This window comes from Hippichthys cyanospilos, chromosome 9 (genome assembly GCF_059441005.1).
Source record: "Hippichthys cyanospilos isolate Australia breed blue-spotted pipefish chromosome 9, RoL_Hcya_1.0, whole genome shotgun sequence".
Taxonomy (NCBI): domain Eukaryota; kingdom Metazoa; phylum Chordata; class Actinopteri; order Syngnathiformes; family Syngnathidae; genus Hippichthys; species Hippichthys cyanospilos.
This window is the reverse complement of record NC_142377.1, coordinates 7,717,656-7,738,069: the sequence shown is the minus strand read 5'-3', so window position 1 is coordinate 7,738,069 and position 20,414 is coordinate 7,717,656. Positions and strand designations below refer to the sequence as shown.

Genomic DNA, 20,414 nt, shown 5'->3' with positions numbered 1-20,414 from the left:
AAATGTCTTGGACGTGATACTTTCCAGGATCAGATATTTTTATATGTGCTCCTAGTGTCACAGCAGTTGAAAGTCTGATTGCGCCAGCCTCAAAGATCCATTTTAACTGGGCTGACAGTGAATAAGTGAACTCACTCATTGCCATTAAAAACGACATAAGTAAAAGATCTATTTTAAATTGGTTGGAAGTGAATGCATGTGTATGCATTTGCGTTCACTGTGGTGTCCATTTTGTCTCATAAAAGTTAAGTATGACCCTTCACTAGAAAAGCCAGGATGTCCTCTTCTGAGCACACTCAGACACAATAGAATATCCCCCGAAAATATAGACCAAAAACAAATGGCCTCGACAGTGGACACAAATGAATAGACTGCGTCTCGGGAGAATATATCTACACTCATGGTACTAATGAGAAAAGCTCGTCCTCATCTGGATGCTTGGTAATTGGAGCCTATCCCACATGACAGAGTCCGAGAGTACGCCCGAGACTGCAGCCATTCACGCCCACACACTCACACACCTGTGTGCAATTTAGAGTGTTCAATTAGTCTAACATGCATGGGTACCCTGGGAAAACATCCAAACTTCTCACGTATATTTTCCAACAAAGGACTAAACTAAAACCCACATCTCCTGACTCTCTGGCAGGAACATAATGAGGAGAAATAATAAACTGGGTCATTAAGTTGTTGTTTCATTCCAGGTCTGTAGGTGGCAGTAATGCATGTTACCATGTCATATCCTATTGAGATATACAGTATTTTTGTTCTGTCCTTTGTCTTTTAGCTTCTTGACCGAATCAAAATTTCAAAAATTCTCCTGTCATGTAACATACATGGATATAAAAAGTTTATACACCTCTCTTCAAAAACCAAACTTTTGCGATATTTGAGAAATACTTTCAAAACCATTTTTGAAATAATCTATGAAAGATAGACCAATATTATATTCAGGGCTGATTATTAGCTGTCAAAGAGACCAATAATCAGTATTTGGAACCCCATATTTACTTTCTGATTCGGGTTAGTTGATAAATATTGAACAATATACATCTTTGTGGTAAAATTCTAACAAAAAATTCAAGAAGGTCTCAGGGTAAGCATCTCTTAAAAAGTTCAATGAAAACGTAAACAATAGCTCCTTATTGTTTTCTACAATAAATAAAATTATACTTGATTTCTGTGAACCTGCAGCCACGTGACATCAGGGTTCACTGATTCTTTCAACCACACGTGTAACAGTTGTTCTCTAAAATGTCTAAATTACAAAAATGTTCAAATTTTACTCATCTTCATATTCAAACAAAAACAAAAATGTGTTTTTCCCAAGTTTAGCAGACTCTCTTTATAAACTTTGATGAAAATTAAAATGTAACCCTTGTGCAGCGTTTTGTCCAATCTTTACATCAAAGGCATTTCACATCAAAGGGAAAATGCTGAAAGAAGACACTAGGGAACTGAAATTTCACCCAGATGGAGACAACACAGCACAACCACTTAGTTACCACACTACTGAGAGTGTGCCATCCCTTGGCTAAAATACTGCCAGAATAACGTGAAAGAAAATAACCCAAAAATGGTCCAAATACTGCACAAGGGTTTTAAAAAGTCGACTGCAGTCTTAAATCGATTATTGGTCATCGGGTTTTTGTAAAAACGGCAGGTACTTATATGCAATAAAATGCCAAATATTCATGCCCATAATCTGCCATATGAAATTCTATTCATATGATGAAACTTTGTGTATTATTTTTTTTACACCAAGAAAACATGACAGTTTCAACATGGGTGTGTAAACTTTATATATCAATATCTACATCTATATATATATCAACTGTGTACAGTTTATTTCTACACTATAATCTTGCATAAATAAACATCCTGCATTGCGACATGAATTCCTGTAAGGCAGTGCCAATCCAAATTTGAGATTGTTATCCTTGTAAGGCCTTGCGTGCTGTCGTGATATTTGGATGTTTTCAAAAACACGCACATACGATGCTTATTTGCATAGTCGGGAAAGAAGCCAGGTCTGATCAAGTGGAATCCTTTTTTATGACACTTGTGAGGAATCCCAAGACGTCAGACTTGCACACGCGAGCGAGAAGCGTGCAGAGAGTGAGATGTGACTGGAACCTATTTACACCAACATGTGAAGAAGAGGCCACCTCATGGTGACTCAGCATTTACAGGGGCCTGCACAAGCCTGTTTTTTTTTTTTTTATCAAGCTGACACACTGTCAACTCCGTTCGGGCTCCTCTCGACGGCCGAGAGAAGAGAAAGGGAAAAAGGAAAGGAGATGAGAGTGGAGGGAGCAAGCAATGAAGCGTGAGGAGAAAGAGCGACACGCTCACCAAAGTGGAAACGAGTGGCAGGAATGTCAAGGAAAGAAAAACACAAATGACAGCCAGAGTTGAGTAAATCAATGGGTGAGAGAGAGCACAGCCGTGGCGAGATAGCGAAAGATAAACAGTTGAGAATAGGGCAAGAAAAAAAAAAGGGGGCGGGGGTGGGGTGTCATAGTTGACTCACAACAGGAACAACCAGCTCAGTCTGAAACAGCAGAAACATATTGTGAATTGTCTTTATTGTCAATTATGAGTCTGTAAGAACTCTTGTTACGTTGTGCCTTAAACTGACCCCTATGAGAGTCCAACTAAATGTAGAATATAGTTTTTATAGTGATCGTTTTTATGGATAGTCAACATATCCTCTAGGGATGGCGTTTGCTTGCATTTTTTTTACAATGTCTCCTGTAATTCCTGCAACTTCTTTGATGAATAAGCAAAACTTTGGGGGGGGTTCTGGGGCTTTTGGGTAATTTCACATGGCGCTGGGTCAAATTGCCTTTGTAACTTTGTGGGGGTTTTTTTATGTTTAAATTTTAAAGACCTTATCTGCAATTTTCTATGCTTCTAATAGATATTTTGGTATAATATTTTCCTATTACAAATTTTTTGGGTGGTGCTCACCTACATTTTTTGTGTGTTGAATGTTTAGAGCGTTGTGGGCCAATTTCTAGGGTATTTAGTTCTTATTTTTTCCAAAAGCATTTCAGTGGATGTCAGTAGTATGAAAAATTTGCTATATACTGACTGTACAGTAAGGTGCCTGACTATAACAGCTGCATAATAAGTATTTTTTCCTTGACTAGTGGATGATGGTGTTTTGTTTTCTGTTCTAAGAGGCACGTTCAAGTGACACATCTTCTCAAAGAGCTGATGTAAGCAAGATCAAGTAGCGACGCTAGAAGGAAAAATAAAACTAGCTGAGCTTGTTTAGAAGAGGGATTTCTTTTTTTTTTTTCTTTCAGTCTTTGGCCAACCAACAAATGTCAGAGAATGTAAGCCCTGGTTTAGAGAACGCGTAGCACCCTGGCAGCTGGTGGTGTTGAGGACTGATAAGTCAGTCTGGGGCCTCAATGTAGCCCCCCACCCCACCACACCACACACACACACACACACTTGCAAAGGATCTAGTGACGCACACACGCACACACACACACGCACACACACTCCTATGGATAACAAGCACGCTGAACTGAACCCCATGACCCCGTATTACTTCCACAGTAATGTACCAACAATGTCTCACTACTATAAAAACTACAAGTAACCTTTCTGTAGCGTCATTATTTTTTTTTCTAAATGTTATTCTGTTATTTATCGTAAGTCATTCAATCCTAAAGATATATTTTTAAGAGTCCAGACATTCAATCACAGTGATTTATATTTTTTCAAGTGTTTAACTCAATTTTTTTAAATGGCTGGCACTAAATAAGTATTAATCGATCTCTTTATTAATGAAGTGCTAAAGAAATCAATTACTTTGGGTGATTAAGTACATAACAAATTGATAACATTAAGCAATTAAGTAGAAATTGATTACTTCAAGTACTTAATTACTTTAGGTACAGAAGTATCAAGGTGATTGATTACATTTGGTACTAAAGTAAAGAAATATTAAATTACTTTTGGCACTAAAGTACCAATCAATACTTTAGACACTAAAGTACTAGTATTCATTAGTAGTTTAGTACTGTTTCTGGTACTGTACAAATCGATTAGTACTTAAGTACCTAAAGTAACCAAAGTACCAAAGTAATTGATGACTTTTTTAGTAGTAAAGTTCTAAAATAATCAATTACTTTTTGTGGTAGAAGACAGTACAATCAATACTAGTACTTTAGTATTCAAGGTAGTACTTAACTACCTAAAATAATTGATTACTTTTGCACTTTGAGCACAATTGAGCACTTTAGCACTTTAGTACCAAAAGTCATAACTACTTTCATACTTCAATTACGTTAGGTAGTTAAGTACTAATCGATTACTCTAGATACTTCAGTATCTATACTGTACTATTATCCATAGTATAGTTATATAAATATATTCCATGATTTTATTGGTCCAGCCAACCTGGGAATCCTCTATGCGGCTCGGAAGACAAAACAAGTTTGACACCCCTGCTTTAGAGCTACGTTTGTAGTGTAATCTTGAAGAATAGTTTATTCAACTCCTGATAAAGTTTCATTTCCCTCGTTTGCCGGAAAATAATGTCACTAATGACATTGCGCATCTTTATTACAATCCACACTACGACAGTTTACTCATAACATTGATGTTCCAATTAGGTTGCTCTTAATTTGAAAATATGGTTAATTTCCTGCTATTGTCTTCCAATCATTTCATTACTATTTGAGAACCCCTGAAATAAATGTTTCCAAAGGAGCATGCTATTATGAAAAAAAAAAAGGACCATGAGCTTGACTAAGTAGAAATTCTTTATTTTCAATTTGTTGTATGGCTTTTCTTAAAAGGACTATAAAAGTCATTTGCTGATGCAACCAGAGTGCGATCTCGAAATAGGCCTCTTCTGTAGCAGCACTCTCACAAATGCACTGACATGGTGACAAAACGATACCCATGGATGTGCAGGTAACTTCTGCAGGTTAATTGGCATCAGTGCTACAACTACAGTCATAGTACAAAATAAAAGAAGAGAAAACAAAAACACGCTATTTAACTTAGTACCTCTTATAAATACCTACATATAAATATTGTAAATGTACTTGAGGACTGAAAGTATCTTGGATGCAGTGCTTGGACAATTTGTGACAGTGAGAGAAAAAATAAAAAAATACGAGAGCAAACAATGCACTGGTTGAGCGCAGTGTCGACTACCACCTATTATAGGTACACAGCGCGCTTGGTCCCAAACGGCCACATACTGCGCGTAATCATCTACATCCACCCAAAAGAACGAGATACTCCTGGGTCAGGTTAATGACTGACTGCTTAAAAACAGAGCAAGTTTCAAAGTTCCCTGGCAAAAAGAGCTTGTGTAAATCAGGAAATGGAGAAACTAAAGGCGGATATATTTTTTTTTTTTTTTACTTAAGGCCTCGTCAATAAAAAGAATAAAACGTCTTCCTGATATTGTCCAGGCAGAATACAATGCAGCAGTCTTGCATGTTGAGACTTTTCCTCCTCCGGATTGGAGCGAAGCCGGGAGTTTGTTCATGGCGTCGTGCCGGTGCCTTTTGCTAGCACGATGACGGTGTCAAGCGAGAGGCTGACTGTGGGCCTCTGGCTTCGCAGTCACCATCCCCTCCCCCCGCCCCCTCCCCCCAAGTGTCCGAGGGCAGCAGTCACCCTCACATCCAGCTGAGATACTCTGGAGCGCGTAACATGTCACAGCCAAGAGGCATCGGATAATATACATAACAATGGCTTACAAATAAACAATGACATCAATATAATAATAATAATCATAATAAAGAACATACAAATAATAATAATAATAATAATAATAATAATAATAATAATAAAGAGTCAGCTTCTAGAAGCCCTTGGAAGCGATCTTATACATTAAAGCTTCTCAGCCTGCTTACCCCCCTCCCCCCCAACTTTTGCCCCGTCCTGATAAATAGCGTCTAGTGCAATAGTCTTGCTTTTCCTGAAACGCCCTGAAAACTGGGAAATGTTGCCATCCGGGGTCCCCACTGTTTCTCCATGCCCTTGTCCCCAGCTCACTGCATGCGGTCGGGCTGGATTTGCTGCTGCGGCGCGTAGTGCAGGAAGGCGGTGGCCGGGCCGGCGGCTGAGGGCAGGGCGGCGTGCACGGTGGAGGGCGCGGTGGCGGCGGGGGCCGGCCCCACGCCGGCGGCGGGGCTGGTTGTGTAGCTGTAACCCAGGAAGCCGGCCGGCGATGCGGCGTAGGGATACTGCTGCTCGAAGTTGGCCTGGGCGTACTGCGTGTAGGCGGCGGCCGCCGCCGCGCTGTAGTCCAGGTAAGGGCTACTGCTCACCGAGGACGACAGCTGGGTGGGCAGCACCAGGCTGGGCTGGACATAGGCTTGTGGGTAGATGTAAGGCGGGGCCAACCTGCACACAGCACCACCAAAAAAAAAAAAAAGACCCAAATGAGGAGCGTTTGACCAAAGAGGCTCTCTAGCTTGTGTCATTGACATTGTTTCCCCCAGCATAAAACAAACTGCGGGTGGGATGAGAGCGCCGGAGGCGGTTAGGAGGAGATGGCGATGACTCGACTTTCTGTGTCGGTTAGCAAAAAGAAAAAAAAAAAAAAAACCTACCAAACATGTTAGGTTGGGCCATCTCGGCTCCGAGCGAGGGGAGGGCAGGGGAGGGCTGGGTGAATGATAGCATCAGCCGTTACTGGCAGCTTTTCAAGTTCAGGCACCAGCAGAGTGTTTTAACAGCTGCTGCTTTTCGCACGCACACACAATACACACACAAACACACACACACGTTTGTATGGCTATACTTGTGAGGACATCCATTGACATAATGCATTTCCTAGCCCTTAATCATCGGGAATGATTACCTAATCCTAACTTCAAAACTAAGCCAATGCAAACCTATACTCTAAAAGTCTTGACCCTCAAAAAGAGGAGGACCAGCCTAAATGTCCTCACTCCTCCAAAATGTCCTCCTTATGTCAGTAGTAAACTCAATATTGTTCTCACAAGTACAGCTGTACAGGTACAAGCACACACACACACACACACACACACACACACACACACACATACTGGGAGGGCGCTTATCAATGCTGCCATCAGGTGCTGTAGCTCTTAAGACAAGTGATTAAAGCTGTGTGGTGTGGGGAGGTCACAAGGTCTTTAGAAGCAGACCACCCCTCCTTCCCCGCCCCCCCCCCCTTTTTTTTTTAAAAACAAAAATTCGCTTCTGCTGATTTGACTCCCGCGAGAGGAACATCAATTTACACTTGTATATTTTTGTTGCATAGACCCCAACACGTGCAGGCCCATCAAAGCGTGCAAATGGTGGCCTCGCCCCTGAGACGAGACCCCGTTGGTTTTGGTGCCTTCCTCAAGGACACATCAACAGTCGTCAAGATGGAAAATATACTCAATTTAAGACTATGGCTACAACTAACAATTAATCTCGTAAATCTGTCGATATATTGGTAAATTGGATTTAAAAAAACTATATATATATATATATATATATATATATATATATATATATATATATATATATATATGAAAGTTCATAACCGTCATATATTTGTACTTTCAACCCCCTCAAAATGTTCAGTGGCATTAGCCTTATCCATATTTATGTACAATATATTTACATATATGTATTCCATGGCTGTTTCGTTTCAAACAATTTTCATTTTGTGAGAAAGAAAGCATTTCAAAGCTGCAGATATTGCAGACGGGGAATATGCAGATATAATGTTATGCGCTGCATGAAATAAAACGCTGTCCAGCAGCAAAATAAAAGCTTTCCAGCAACATTTAGTTCTGGGATCGAAGCCTTTTGTCAACTACAGTCCCACAATGCATAGCAAGAACTTTGCGTTTAGGGAATCAGGCTAAGCCGCTCAATGAAGTAATTGAAAGACTCGCAAATCTCAAAAGTTAACACAAAAACTTCTGTTGCACCCCGTTCGCGAGTTGCCGTTGAAAGGATTAATGGAAGAATCGGAGGAAAAGCATGATAAAACATTGTGTTTTCAATGTGTTTTCAAAATTGACAATATTTCCAATTCTTATTGGCGGTAAATGAGCCCGACATGGGCTAAATTTGACACCGATAGGGTTTGCGTCTGTACCTCTCATTTGCAAGCATTTAGAAGGGACGGCAGGACGGAATATTGAAAGTCCACATTTGACAAGCCAGTTTTGACAAGCTATGCAATATTTTAGCCTGGTAGTGTTTTTGTATGCTTTTCCTTTGATATCACACATCAAAAACACCTCAAAGCCCGAGTTGGGTCAAGAATTTCCCTTGCGGGTTAAATGCAATGTTGGAAATAAAATCATAAAAAAAAAAAAAAAAATCAGATTAATTGATAAAGTTAGACAAATAATAGATTCCTCAGAAATCGTTAATTGCAACTGGGTAAAAGTTTTCTTTGAGGAAAAACAAAAAGATGTAAAAATTTGCTTTCATAACTTGACAGTCTAGTTTGGAGTGACAAAACATTTACGGGCCAAGACAAGCGCATCACAACAAACGTCAATGACTACGCTGCCTCTCAGTGCTGATTTAAAAAAAATAAAAATAAAAAAACAGCTGCGCTTCAATCATCAGTAATGAGAGGCTGCCTTGGACTCAACACAGCGAGAGATGGAAGCATGCAAGGATAGGGATGTCATCACGCTCCCCGACACGCAGCAGCCTCCCACACACCGGTAACCACTGCAAACCCCAAAGCATGCCATAATAGGGAAAGAGTCACAGCACAATCAGTGCAACCTCTTCACTTCATATCACTCGCACACAAAAAAGGGGGGGAAAGATAAAAAGGCACTCCAATCCATCACAGCACAGCGCACGGCACGCCACAGCACTCTCAAGCCATCGCTGGCACCTTGTGGGGGCCGGACATTTGCTGTCAAAACCTTCCTCGGGACTAGTCCTATATTTGAAGGGGGCGGCGTCTTCTGATCGTCAGCTGGCAGCGAGTTGGACAGGAGGAAGATTATTGGAAAGAAATGATGAAAAAGTCTTCTACTTCTATACAAGATAATCAAAGTCAATACTTCTCCATACGTCTGTAGCACCGATAATTCCACCCCAAAAAAGTACCAATTTTTTTTTTCCCCAATCCCTTTCAACCGCCATGTTAGGGGGGGTCGACTTATAACCGCATAACTCAAAAACAGACCCAATTTTTTTCCACATATCTGTGTTTGAACAACATTAATTCAAATGCAAAATATTGTCTCATTTGCAAGGCTTAAAATGATTATATATATACCGCTCATTCAATATAGAATGCATCCGTTTTAGAGCGTTTGCACAGAACATCACAAGAAATGCACTGTCATCAAGCGTCGCCTAATCGTCTTTGTTGTCAACAATGAGGCAACGTGGATAATTGTTTTTCGGCAGACTCATTATGAAAAGGAAAAGACGGCTTGACTTGTCTCATTCAGCCCTTAAGATGTGTGCTTGAATAAGCTGGCATGGTTGTCAGCAGGTGGAGGGAGAAAAAGCGAAGGGCAACCATCTGCACAGTGCTCTCACAACAGTCGTCACTTGGGTAAAGAACATCCCAAGTAAGAAGATCAGCAAATCATCTCCGAAGACCTCAATTTCAAACAAATCGGACATGTCCAAAGATGACTACCAGTGGAAGAATAACGAGGATGTTTGCGCAAATGACGAACAGGAAAGAGAGGACATCCGGGAGTTAAATAGGAGGAACTATATGGTGCGACAGATAGCGATGATGACTTTTAGGGATTTTTGACAAATTAATTTCCAGCTGTGTCAAAATAAAAAGAATAAAGCATTGAAACTTCAAGTCATTTTATTGTTGCACCATTAGTTTCAGCCTTTGCGTCTGGCGCACGTTGCCTCGCGTCTTGTCTCGCACTCCTTCCCTCATAACCACAACAGTATGTTATTCGATATACGATGCCTCTAAAAGTACCATATTTTTATCATTTTAATAACACAAAACATATGTTTAAGTGGAGACCCATGATCTATGTAACCACTAAAGTCAGGAAATGACTTATAATCAACTTTTTGTAAATGTCACCCGAATTTAAATAAAAAAGGGTACATAAAAGGTAAATATGATTCATTTGGATCAAGTTAAGCGCAATTTTAAGACGTTTTCAGGTGTTACAGTCTCATCTGAAACACACGTTTCTTTCCTAAACATAGACATTTGTGTCGTCGCGTGTACAGAACGTGCCTCGTCCCCGGCCCTGGTTGCGGGCCGCTGATGTCATCGAGCACATGGAAATCCAAAGGGATCATGTGGACTTGAAACGGAATGCGGAAGATAAGGCCAGACAAAAGGAATCTTTTCAACAATACAATGCGGAGGTGTTAGCTCTAATTTTAACGTGTATCTAAAGAGATAAGCAGTGAGAGGATGCCGATAGGTCTGGTGTGGAGCCTGTCCTAGTGACAGGTCAACATGGACGCTGGCCAGAAAATCCGAGGTCAGCTGCTTTTGTGCTGACGGCGGGCCTGTGTGATTTTTGACACGATGGCAGCGAGGGGCTAGCCTAGCTAGTAGATACGGCCACGCTAATATCGTGATTTGGGCCTCCCCGATTTGAACTATTTACTACACGTCTAACACTTGTCATTATTTATTACACATAAATATGTATTAGGGCTAGCCAAACTGGTGGCACGTCTTATGCACGGTAACATAGAAAATAGAAGAATTTAAAATGAAGGTTGTGTTTAATACACAGGCCCGTCCTATATTACGGGAATTACGGTAGTTACAAATGATGCAATTGTGGCATTTAAAGCCATGTTGTAATATTTGGAGGAGTGTGCACGTGCGCTATACACTACTATACAAGCTATAACTATACATTTGCTTCCTGTGTGGAGCGGAATCCCCACCTACCTATCCGCCTACAAATCTTCTTTTTCTTCATTTTTCTATTTTAATTGCATACAAACTAGAAACTCTGCTGCACACAAGGCACAAAGAGACATCGAAAATGCAATTTGAATGACGTTACATGACGTTTTCCTTCTTCGCTTCACAAAGCTAAAAGAAACATGACATTGTAGGGATGGACTCACTGTACCGGATTATGATGAGGATCTCGCACGATAGTATCTCCTTCACGCTGGACACTTAGCACTTAATATGGAACAATGTGTTATTTTTGGCAATCGGCAACTAGTACAACTTGTTGAGCCTGGAAGGGGCTCCTCCCAGTTGTGGCCCCTTCTGAAGGTTTCATATTTTCCCCTGATGCGTTTTTATTTTTTTTCCTTCCTCTTCTGCGAGCTTTGTTCAAGGACATGCTGTTGTGTATTTCTGAGATTCTGGTGTGACGCTATCTGTGATTTCTGTTCACCTGAGAAGCCCTTTGAGACAGTGGTGATTCAGAGCTGTATAAATAAACTTGACGGCTTCCGTCTGAGCGGGGCGCTCCATGGAAAAAAACTAGCGATATCGAGACCTATGATTATTCGTATCCAAAAATGGTTGATGTGATAGAACACATTTATTTGCATGTTACTGGAATTTCTAATGGGTTTTTAAAATGACTAACTCACTGAATTTCACACGCTGTACTTCTACTTTTGAGGACAAGCTGTTAAGAAAACGGATGTATGTATGACTTGACCTCCTCTGACCCTTACGGTCCAAAGCATCTGCTGACCATAGCCATAATACACAGCGTATACGATACTGCAGTTCTGCTTCCAATCCCACTTCAGCCCATGTCAGCACACCATATGTCGTCAAGGGGGGAGAAGAGGCTGAAAGAAAAGCCACTTGTAGGCTGCGTGTCTTAGGGAGGCCTGCGTCTGTCACTCACCATCTCCAAGGACTCAGGGGCCAGAGGACAGGTGCTTGGGTGTAGGGCCCCCGCGTCTCTGGGGTGGCAGCTACGGCTGATTAAACGGCTGTAATATGAGCCGGCACCTGCCGTGGCCGTACCTCAAAACGCCACGTTTGAAAACCCACAGGGGCTTTCTGGTGCCATGGTAACAGACGCGCGGACACGGGAATTTCCGAAGTCCTCCGTGTGTCCCGCAACAAGACGGGACATATTCCCGGCGGGACATTATACCCAGCATGGGTTGATTTAATGGGACGTGAGTAGACAATCACCCGCCAGTAGAAGACTGTTTTGGAGGATGGGGGGGGTACATGTTGTTTTGTCGGTGTCCCTACGGAGTGCGGGAAATCTTGGGATTTCCAGGAAGATGCACTATTCGACATCTGTTCTTTCTGAGAGAGCAATTTTTATTTTGCCAAAAATAGTTTGGTTTTGTCAGGTCTCAGATTGTCAATTAAATTACAGTCAGTGTTATTTTATTTGATTTTTTTAGGTGTTAGTCTCATTTGTGTTTGTTAGTCTCAGTTTTAATCTCTTTCTGTATGATGATTAGATTTGTTTTTCTGCGTGGGACTTCTCGTGCCTGAGTTGTTGATGGTTGGAAAGCAAAGGTCAATCACACACTGGAGAGGACACTGATTGGCTGTTTGGCATCACCTGATAGTCTCAGGGGCAGAAGGAAGACGTGAAAATGGAAGAGCAGGTGAGAGTTGTCGGTAAGTTTAACTCTGAACATTGCATACAGAAATATAGAAAGACTAAGGTTTTTATAAATTATTTTAACTTATTAAACACAGTACGAATGATTTAAAAAAAAAAGTAATTACACCGTGTATATAATGTAGCTATTTTAAAAATGACTACCTCATCGCATCTGATAAATGTGATGAAATAAATAAATAAATAAATACATGTTTTTTTTCTCTATTACCATTGTAATGGTAATGTGTCAAAAAAAATTTTGAGCATATGCGGAGGGCCACAAAAATACAGATGGCGGGCCACAAGCGGGCCCCCGAGCCGTCATTTAAATACCCCCGCTTTATGCAGCGATATGCAAGAGTTGAAGGTAGGGAGTCATTAATCTAGTGAAACGCTCATTAACCGCTCAACCGAGCGCGTCCAGTTATGCCGAGCCCACTCGGGTCGGGCGGACACGTCGATAAGCTCCTGACGAAACCTAACAAGTGAGTCACACATTCACCTCTGGAATGCCCTTCTCTATTACCGCGGATATGCTAGCAATCTCCCTGGCCTAGAAAACTCAAATATGCTAATGGGCTCCCTCCGGAGTGGCAAGCCGGCCCCAGAAACTGACATGTACTTTCCAGAGGCCCCGTCCGTCCAAGAAATCGTGGCCTAGTGGCGTTGCATAAAGCGTCTAACACACAACAAGCGCCCACTCCCTTTCACTTACCCATACTGCCTCTGGATGAATGCTGGGTGAATGGGCTGCACTCCGATGGATATGCCTGCAAGATACCACATCCACTGTCAGACGCACATTTGCATTTACAGAGGAGGACCGCGGAACAATACACAGAGAGCGCGGGGAGACAGAGGAAGGGCCTGTTTCAAGCTTTTAGCGCAAACAATGTGCCATACAGTCAACCCCCGCTCTATCGTGGTTCATCTTTCACGGCCACGCATATCTGCAGTTTTTTTTTTTTTTTTAAGTTACCGCCTTTTACGGAGTTTTGAAGCAAATTGTGCATCTTCAGTGCACGAAATGTCGCAGCATGCCGTGAAGCGCTGAGCATTAGAATACTCATCGGGTAGGAAAAAAGTCTACACCCCCCTGTTCAATTTATTTTGCAATATAAACAAAATGAGACCAAGATGAAACACTTCAAACTAGGGCTTCAATACATTTGATTAATGTGTTTAAAAAAAAAAAAAAAGAGCTAAATCGAGAAATCAAAGTTTTACACAATAGTTTACGATAATTATTAACGCATTAATTATGTCGTTTTAAAATGTTATGCACAATCTATCAGTTTTAACCCTGGGCTTTCACTGACTTCATAATGAATAAAATCATCTATAGCCATCCACTGCCAGCCCAGTTCAAATATTTTTCTCACGTCTATGGCTGCCAAAGGTAGTTAATGAGTTTAAGAAATTTTTAAAAATGATTTGAGATGACTGAGCCCCCTCTTACAATTTGGATGTGGCTACATTCTCAACTAACCAATCTCATTCACGCTCACACAGAAATCAGCATACACCTGCCACCATTTTGAAGGGCCTCAAATAAATAACCCCAAATGACGTTCTGCTGTTCTAGTAGGCTTTTCATCATCTTTTTGCTGTCAAAACATAACGCACATGCATTGGTACGCAAACAATCTAAACATCATTAGAGGGATCTCACTGTTAAAAGGTATCAGTTATGGAAAAAAAATACAAAAGAATTTCCAATGCAGAAAAAAAATGTTACACAGTAAATTATGACATTGCCAAGAACTGGACATCCTTCCAAAATTGATGAAAAGACTGCCAAGGAGCTGTCAGCAACATAAAAGGGACACTAGTCATTTCTGCCAAAGTGGATGTGACAACATTCTTCTGTCTCCTTTGAATGTCTGTGCTAAGACGAAGCCCCCCCGCGAAAAACCCATAATTCCCCAAATATGATGAAATTTTTTCTCTAAAAATGAAAGTCAAAAGTAGGGGTGCAGCCTATAAATGGTAACTTAAGAATTAGATTTTTTTTTTCGACGCCATTCGAGGAAGATTGACTTGTCAGCCACATAAGCCCAATTTGGACGCATAGTCATGCTAGCCGTATTCTTACTTACAACAATTACCGCAACGGGACGAGCTAGAAGGCGGATGTCAGTTAGCAGCCAGTGCCCGTCGCGGCTAACAGCAGTTAGCTGAGTTTGTTACGGCATTATTCTGAATCAAAGAAGCACACACAGGAATATTACTAAAATGGAAAGGATCACGTAAACGTTATGATGTCTCCAGCTGTGTGCACTGGTTAGAGCAGTGAAAGGTGTTCCATTTGACTCGTTTATTAATTGCGGTTTTTTGGCGCATACACACAATCATAAACGGATGGTGCGCAACTTCGGATATTTGTGGCAGAAAAAAAAAAATCGGGTATCGACGAGGATTTGTCAAGGTCTCATGTTTCTATGATGAGAAAAACCTGAAATGTGGAATGATCTTGTGCTTAGTTAAATGAGGGTAACGTACGAAACATGTCCCACCTGTTTGTATGCTGCGAGGCTTGGCACCAAGGTAAGCCAGGTTGACGTTGGCCTTTCTGCCGTCAATTATGGGGTTGGGATCCTTGCAGGCTCTCTCGGCAGACCCTCGGTCAGTCATCGTTACCTGGTGATGGACATTGAGGTGGGAAGAGGGGTGACTGGTTAAAAATCTAGTTTCAAGTTGCGTATTCATGCAATTGATTGCACAAGAAGAGCTTTGATTGGCTGCGGCCAGCAGAGGCACAGTTGATTCAGATAGTTTTGTTGTTTTTGAAAAGAGACAATATTTGGCAAATATGTCACGAGGACACTGCGGTAATAGGTTTCTACATGTTCCAATTAATTAGTTCTTAGTTTGAAAAGAAAAAAAAAAGTGTAATTTTCCTGTCAAGGCATTAAAAAGCATTAGCGTAATTCCTGTGCCATAAACTGCTACTTTTTTCTCGCTCTTGGAACCCTGTGGCTTATAGTCCAGTGCAGATTATATGTAGTTTTTTTTCTTCTAGCCACCAGGGGGCAAATTCTCAATAAACAAAGGGAGACAGAAGTAGACTATTGAATCATTGATTTTGAGTTTAAACTGCTAAACTCTCCACCAGGGGACACTCTCCATTAGTAAATGCAGGCACACATATTACTCTTGTGTTGGTGCAGTATTCTAACAGTGTGTTTAGGTGTTATATTGATAATATATTGTTGCTGCTGTTATTTCTACACACGCAGGCATGTTCAGTCTGTGTTGAAGGCATAAAAACTTCCGTGTAGCATTTTTCAGTGTAAATATCTGATCGTGCAACCTGTGGCAACCGCTAGTAAACACAATAGGGCATGTTATTGTTTCTGTGTCGGTGCAGTATTATTATGACTGCTGCCTATAGATGACAAAAATACATTTTCTGTGTTGTTTTTTTTTTCCCAGTTCATAATCCGGCACGTCTTAGTCCAAAACTTTGGTGCATTAGGTTTTCTGACCCCTGCAGAAACCCTGTTAAAAACCCTGAAGTGTCTTCACATACCCCTAGGCGTACTCATAGCCTCATTTGAGAACTGCTGTGCTACAAGGACAAACATGACATCAGCCATGAGAGGTTGAGCTACATTCCCGCAGGGCCAAACCTTTCAGCAAATAAAGAAAATTCCAGAGTGTCCCACCTAAAATGTTTGCAATTGTCTATTGATGACATAAGATGTCGGAAAAGCACAACAGTTGTCTAAACTAAGCTCCTCAATTCACTCTGGCATAGTTCTTTGGCACTATACGAGGGTTTCGGGTAACTCCAGCACAATATAAAAAGAAAAATTGACGTTTTTTTTAAGGCTAAAAAAGTAATTTCAAATATTTTAAATTTAATATAATCAAGGTTGGAACAACTGGAATTTTAAGCATGTGTTATTTAGCATAACAAATACATTTTGAAATGGTTTAGAGACCCAAAACTGCCCAAACGCTCAGAATTTCAGCCTCTAGACCGGAGATACTGCCAGATTTCTTTTATCTTGTATGAAAGCAAGGGTCATTGTGTTGAATCAAAGACACTTGCAAACAACTGCTTTTACTTTGAAGAATAACTAATCAACATTATTGCAAATTTCCTCACTTATCGAGGACCAAACCATCAAATAGGAAAATTCACTCCCAAAGTCACCAGACAACCGATCCCATGTTTGTGTTGTGTGTGTGTGTGTGGGTACACACGCAGTGTGTGTGTGTGTGTGTATATATATATATATATATATATATATATATATATATATATATATATATATATATATATATGTGTGTGTGTGTGTGTGTGTGTGTGTGCGCGCATACAAATATACACATGCATATAGAATGTAAAATGCATTTTTACCAAAAGACATTTTGAGTTGACAAAATCATGATTTTGACTTAGCATATTATGACTTAACATATTCACTTCAACGGCCCAGCTTAAAATTTGTTGATTTAAAAATTTGAGTTCTCCCAAACAGCCGATTGCCATTCTCACAACTAAAATATCAACCAAGTCCATAGTTATTTCTTTCAAGTGACCCACAGCAGCATTGGCACACCTGCTGAAATATGGATTCAAGCGAAGTAACATTTAAGAAGGTTATCCAATTAGGACGTAATATTAAGGCGCTTGTCTTAGTCTGCCCCCTCCTTTCTCCCTCGGGGCATTAGACAAGACCTTCTGTTTTGATTGCCGTGTCCTACCAAGTCAGTGGCTTCAGTCCGCTCAAAGTGCACATGAACGAATGCAGGCCGTGGCTAGCATTGTTTTGGAGGGCATTTTTCAAAAACAGCAAGGCCACAAAAAGCCCACTCCGCCGTCTGTGTTGTGAACACACAGGAAGGAACGAGGCTGTGTTTATACTGTGTGGAGCCTTGCAGTGGGGGTCCCACTAATCCGCCTCTGAAGTGTGTTTGGGTAAAAGGTGAGCTCAGCGTGGAGCCCCCCCCCAACCAAAACGAGCACTTTATTTTGTGTCTCCCGTTGGTCAACCCAACCACGTGCGATTGCCGACAAGCCTGTTTGACAGGTAACACCGGTCGGTCCCCGCGCTCCAACCGTTAGCGACGAGGCTCGCAGGACAGTTTAAACTCCAGTTTAGGAGTTGATGTGTAAACAGCGAGAAATTGTCTTCCATACGACCTGTAAACATACACACACATAACACTTTTCCATTCCTTCTTTGGCCTGACAGAACAAAGTGCTGATGGGTCCTTCCAGAGTTCTGGTAAATATTTGCATTGCTCACATGGCTTCTGTGCTTTGTGTCAAACGGAGAATGGTGGGTTTTATCTGGCAGGGACGGACGGGATTAGTCACCTATTAGTGAGACCCGAGAGAATGTAATAGGACATTTTTTTTGTTCCCTTGATATTTTTTAAAGGGCCTCTATCAAGGAAAATCTACTTTTAACCAAGTTATGATCATTTCTCACCCTCAAAATGTTAGTTTCCTTCATTGATGCATTTCGAACAATACCTTGCTTATTCTGCGCTCTCTGCACTGGCCCCGCCCAAGCAGATAGGGTCACGCCTACTTTGTTCATCAAATGTAGGGGGAATGCCCCCGTACCGCCCATGCAAGAGTAAATACGAGCCCACCCTATCCAAGGAAATGTTTTTTCATTCTGGGTTTGGCAAAGAGATATTTTGAACCCAGTCGGCCAAATAAACAGGGTCATTAGTCGCAAGATTTTACTATAAAAAATGTCCAAGTTGTAAAAATATGTGTTTGGGAGCACACGGCCGGAAAAAAAAAAAAAAAAATCAGCGTTGTAGTTCATAATTCACCCGCAGGCGAACAGTTGTCATGAGTGGTGGTTTTCCGAGGGGACCCATTTGATAGAAACAACGGATGTTGCTGTGTGCGCTCTCTTGACACGTCTTTTGCTTTGTTGGCAACTCCAGTTTTTTTCAACGTCACTAAAACGACTGCTTTTAGCTTCTTCATTCACGCCGTTTCCGACTCTCATTACTACGTCCTAGCTAAGTTAGCTTGTTTGTTGCTGTTGTTATTTCACCGTGGCAGTTGGCTTTTGAATTACGGTGAGAGGCGGACCTTCAGTCAAAGAGACGTTTCACTTCCTGGTTCGAAGTTTGGTCAGTAAAATGTCTGTTTTGGCTTCTTCATTCACACCGCTTCTGATTCTCATTACTAATCGCTAGTTAAATTAGCTTGTCTGTTGTTTTTGTTTCACTGTAGCGGTTGGCTTTAGAATTATGATGAGAAGTCAACAAGACTTTTCACTTACTGGTTTGAAGCGTAGTCAGTAAAATGTCTGTTTTTGGCTTCTTCATTCACGTCTCTTCTCACGTCTCGTCGCTACAAGGTTAGCTTTTTTTGTTGTTTTTGTAACGGTGGTCAACTTTAGAATTACGATGAGAGGCGGAGCTTCAGTCGACAGATGTTTCACTCCCAGGTTTGAAGTCTAGTCAGTAAAATGTGTGTTTTGGCTTCTTCATTCACGCCGCCTCTGTCTCTCATTAATGATCGCTACAAAGTTATCTTTTGTAGTTTTTGTTTCGCCATGGTGGTCGGCTTTAGAATTACGGTGAGAGGCAGAGCTTCAGTCAACAAGACTTTTCACTTCCCGGTTTGAAATCCAGCCGACAAAATACTCTTATTTCATTGGAAATGTATTTTTCAACGCCGCAAAGCTAAGATTCCATCATCTATGTGCAAATATTGAACTGCGGAAAGCTTAAAATAAATATGGACTCTTGAAACAATCCTATCATGATGTATCTATCTGACATTCAAGAACTGAGAGGGCAACTTTCGGGCCTAGCGTTTTACTAAAGCTTCTAAAAGATAAGATCTTGGCCGCGTTGAGCACGCATTCACAGGCTTGAATAAAATGTCTTTCAGGGCAGCCAAGTTGCAGCGTAAATCATCTAAAACTGCGAGCAATGCAGGCCCTTCCGTCTGTGACAATGGAGGGCACAATGTACAAGGTCGAAGTCTCCCACTGCCGCTGCTGCTCCAAAACCACCATATAAAGCAAGTAAGGGCATTTAAGCCAAGGGTTGTTCAGGGGTGAACTGGGGGGGTGAAGGGGCAGACATAAGCGGAAATATAATAATCTCCTTAGGGTGCGATCCCCCATCCCCATTAAGATTGAAAGACAATTCAATTACACGATCAGGTGCATCAAGTCGACACGGATCTATGTGACAGTTACACAAAGACAAACATCAACACGTGGGAAAGCGGTCAGACAGGACAAGCAAATCATTCCGGATGCATCGCGCTGCCGGCGTGTGTATTCCATCACGGCGAACAGCGAGTGACTTTTATCCTTGTTTGTACTTACAAAGCCGTATCCTCGGGACTTGCCCGTCTGCCTGTCGGTTATCACCACAGCTTCGTCGATGTCCCCAAATGCCTCGAAGTATTTTCGCAGCGAGGCGTCGTTGGTGTGGTAGGGCAAGCCGCCGACGAAGATTTTGGTAAAAGTCGTGTCCTTCTGCAGCGCGGTGGGATGCATGGCTTCCAGGGCTCCGTTCATAAACTGATGCAAAAGCATTGGGGTGCCGGCTAAACCCCCAGAGGCACACATTGGCGAAACTCAATCCACTCCGCTTTAATCACTGCCCGGCATCAGTGATTTATGTATTTATATTTTTAAGTTCACAAACGTGATGGGTCCTCCGGCCGTGCGTACAACTGGTAGATTGTTGTGGAGGAGGCTGGTCGGGGGTTTTTATATGCCGGAGATGTGACCGCGCCCCCTCACAACTCTTAGCCAATCACATTTGCGCCTGCGTGCCAACTTCTTTGCGTTATGTCCCTTCATTGCCCCGCCCCTTCGGAACCACTCGCTGCACCTGTCTTTGTCCTTCAGACTTTTCTGCCCCCCCCCA

General features: G+C 41.6%; 1 protein-coding gene across 1 annotated transcript; it reads right to left on the bottom strand.

The window, feature by feature from the left end:
- Nucleotides 1–4,766: 4,766 nt before the first annotated feature.
- Nucleotides 4,767–20,216, bottom strand: LOC148418676 (RNA-binding protein 38-like). Its single transcript, XM_088423782.1, has 4 exons — nt 19,865–20,216; nt 15,056–15,179; nt 13,255–13,309; nt 4,767–6,387 (listed from the first exon to the last, which is right to left on the bottom strand). The coding sequence occupies exons 1-4, from the start codon at nt 20,108–20,110 to the stop codon at nt 6,033–6,035; spliced, it is 780 nt and encodes a 259-aa protein (XP_088279908.1). The 5' UTR covers nt 20,111–20,216; the 3' UTR covers nt 4,767–6,032.
- Nucleotides 20,217–20,414: the final 198 nt, after the last annotated feature.

Coding starts and splice junctions, on each gene's coding strand:
- LOC148418676 (XM_088423782.1), bottom strand. CDS start 20,110: ATGTGTGCCTCTGGGGGTTTAGCCGGCACCCCAATGCTTTTGCATCAG. Junction 13,310..15,055: donor GCCTCGCAGCATACAAACAG/GTGGGACATGTT, acceptor GGTATCTTGCAG/GCATATCCATCGGAGTGCAG. Junction 6,388..13,254: donor TTCATCCAGAGGCAGTATGG/GTAAGTGAAAGG, acceptor TGCTGTGTGCAG/GTTGGCCCCGCCTTACATCT.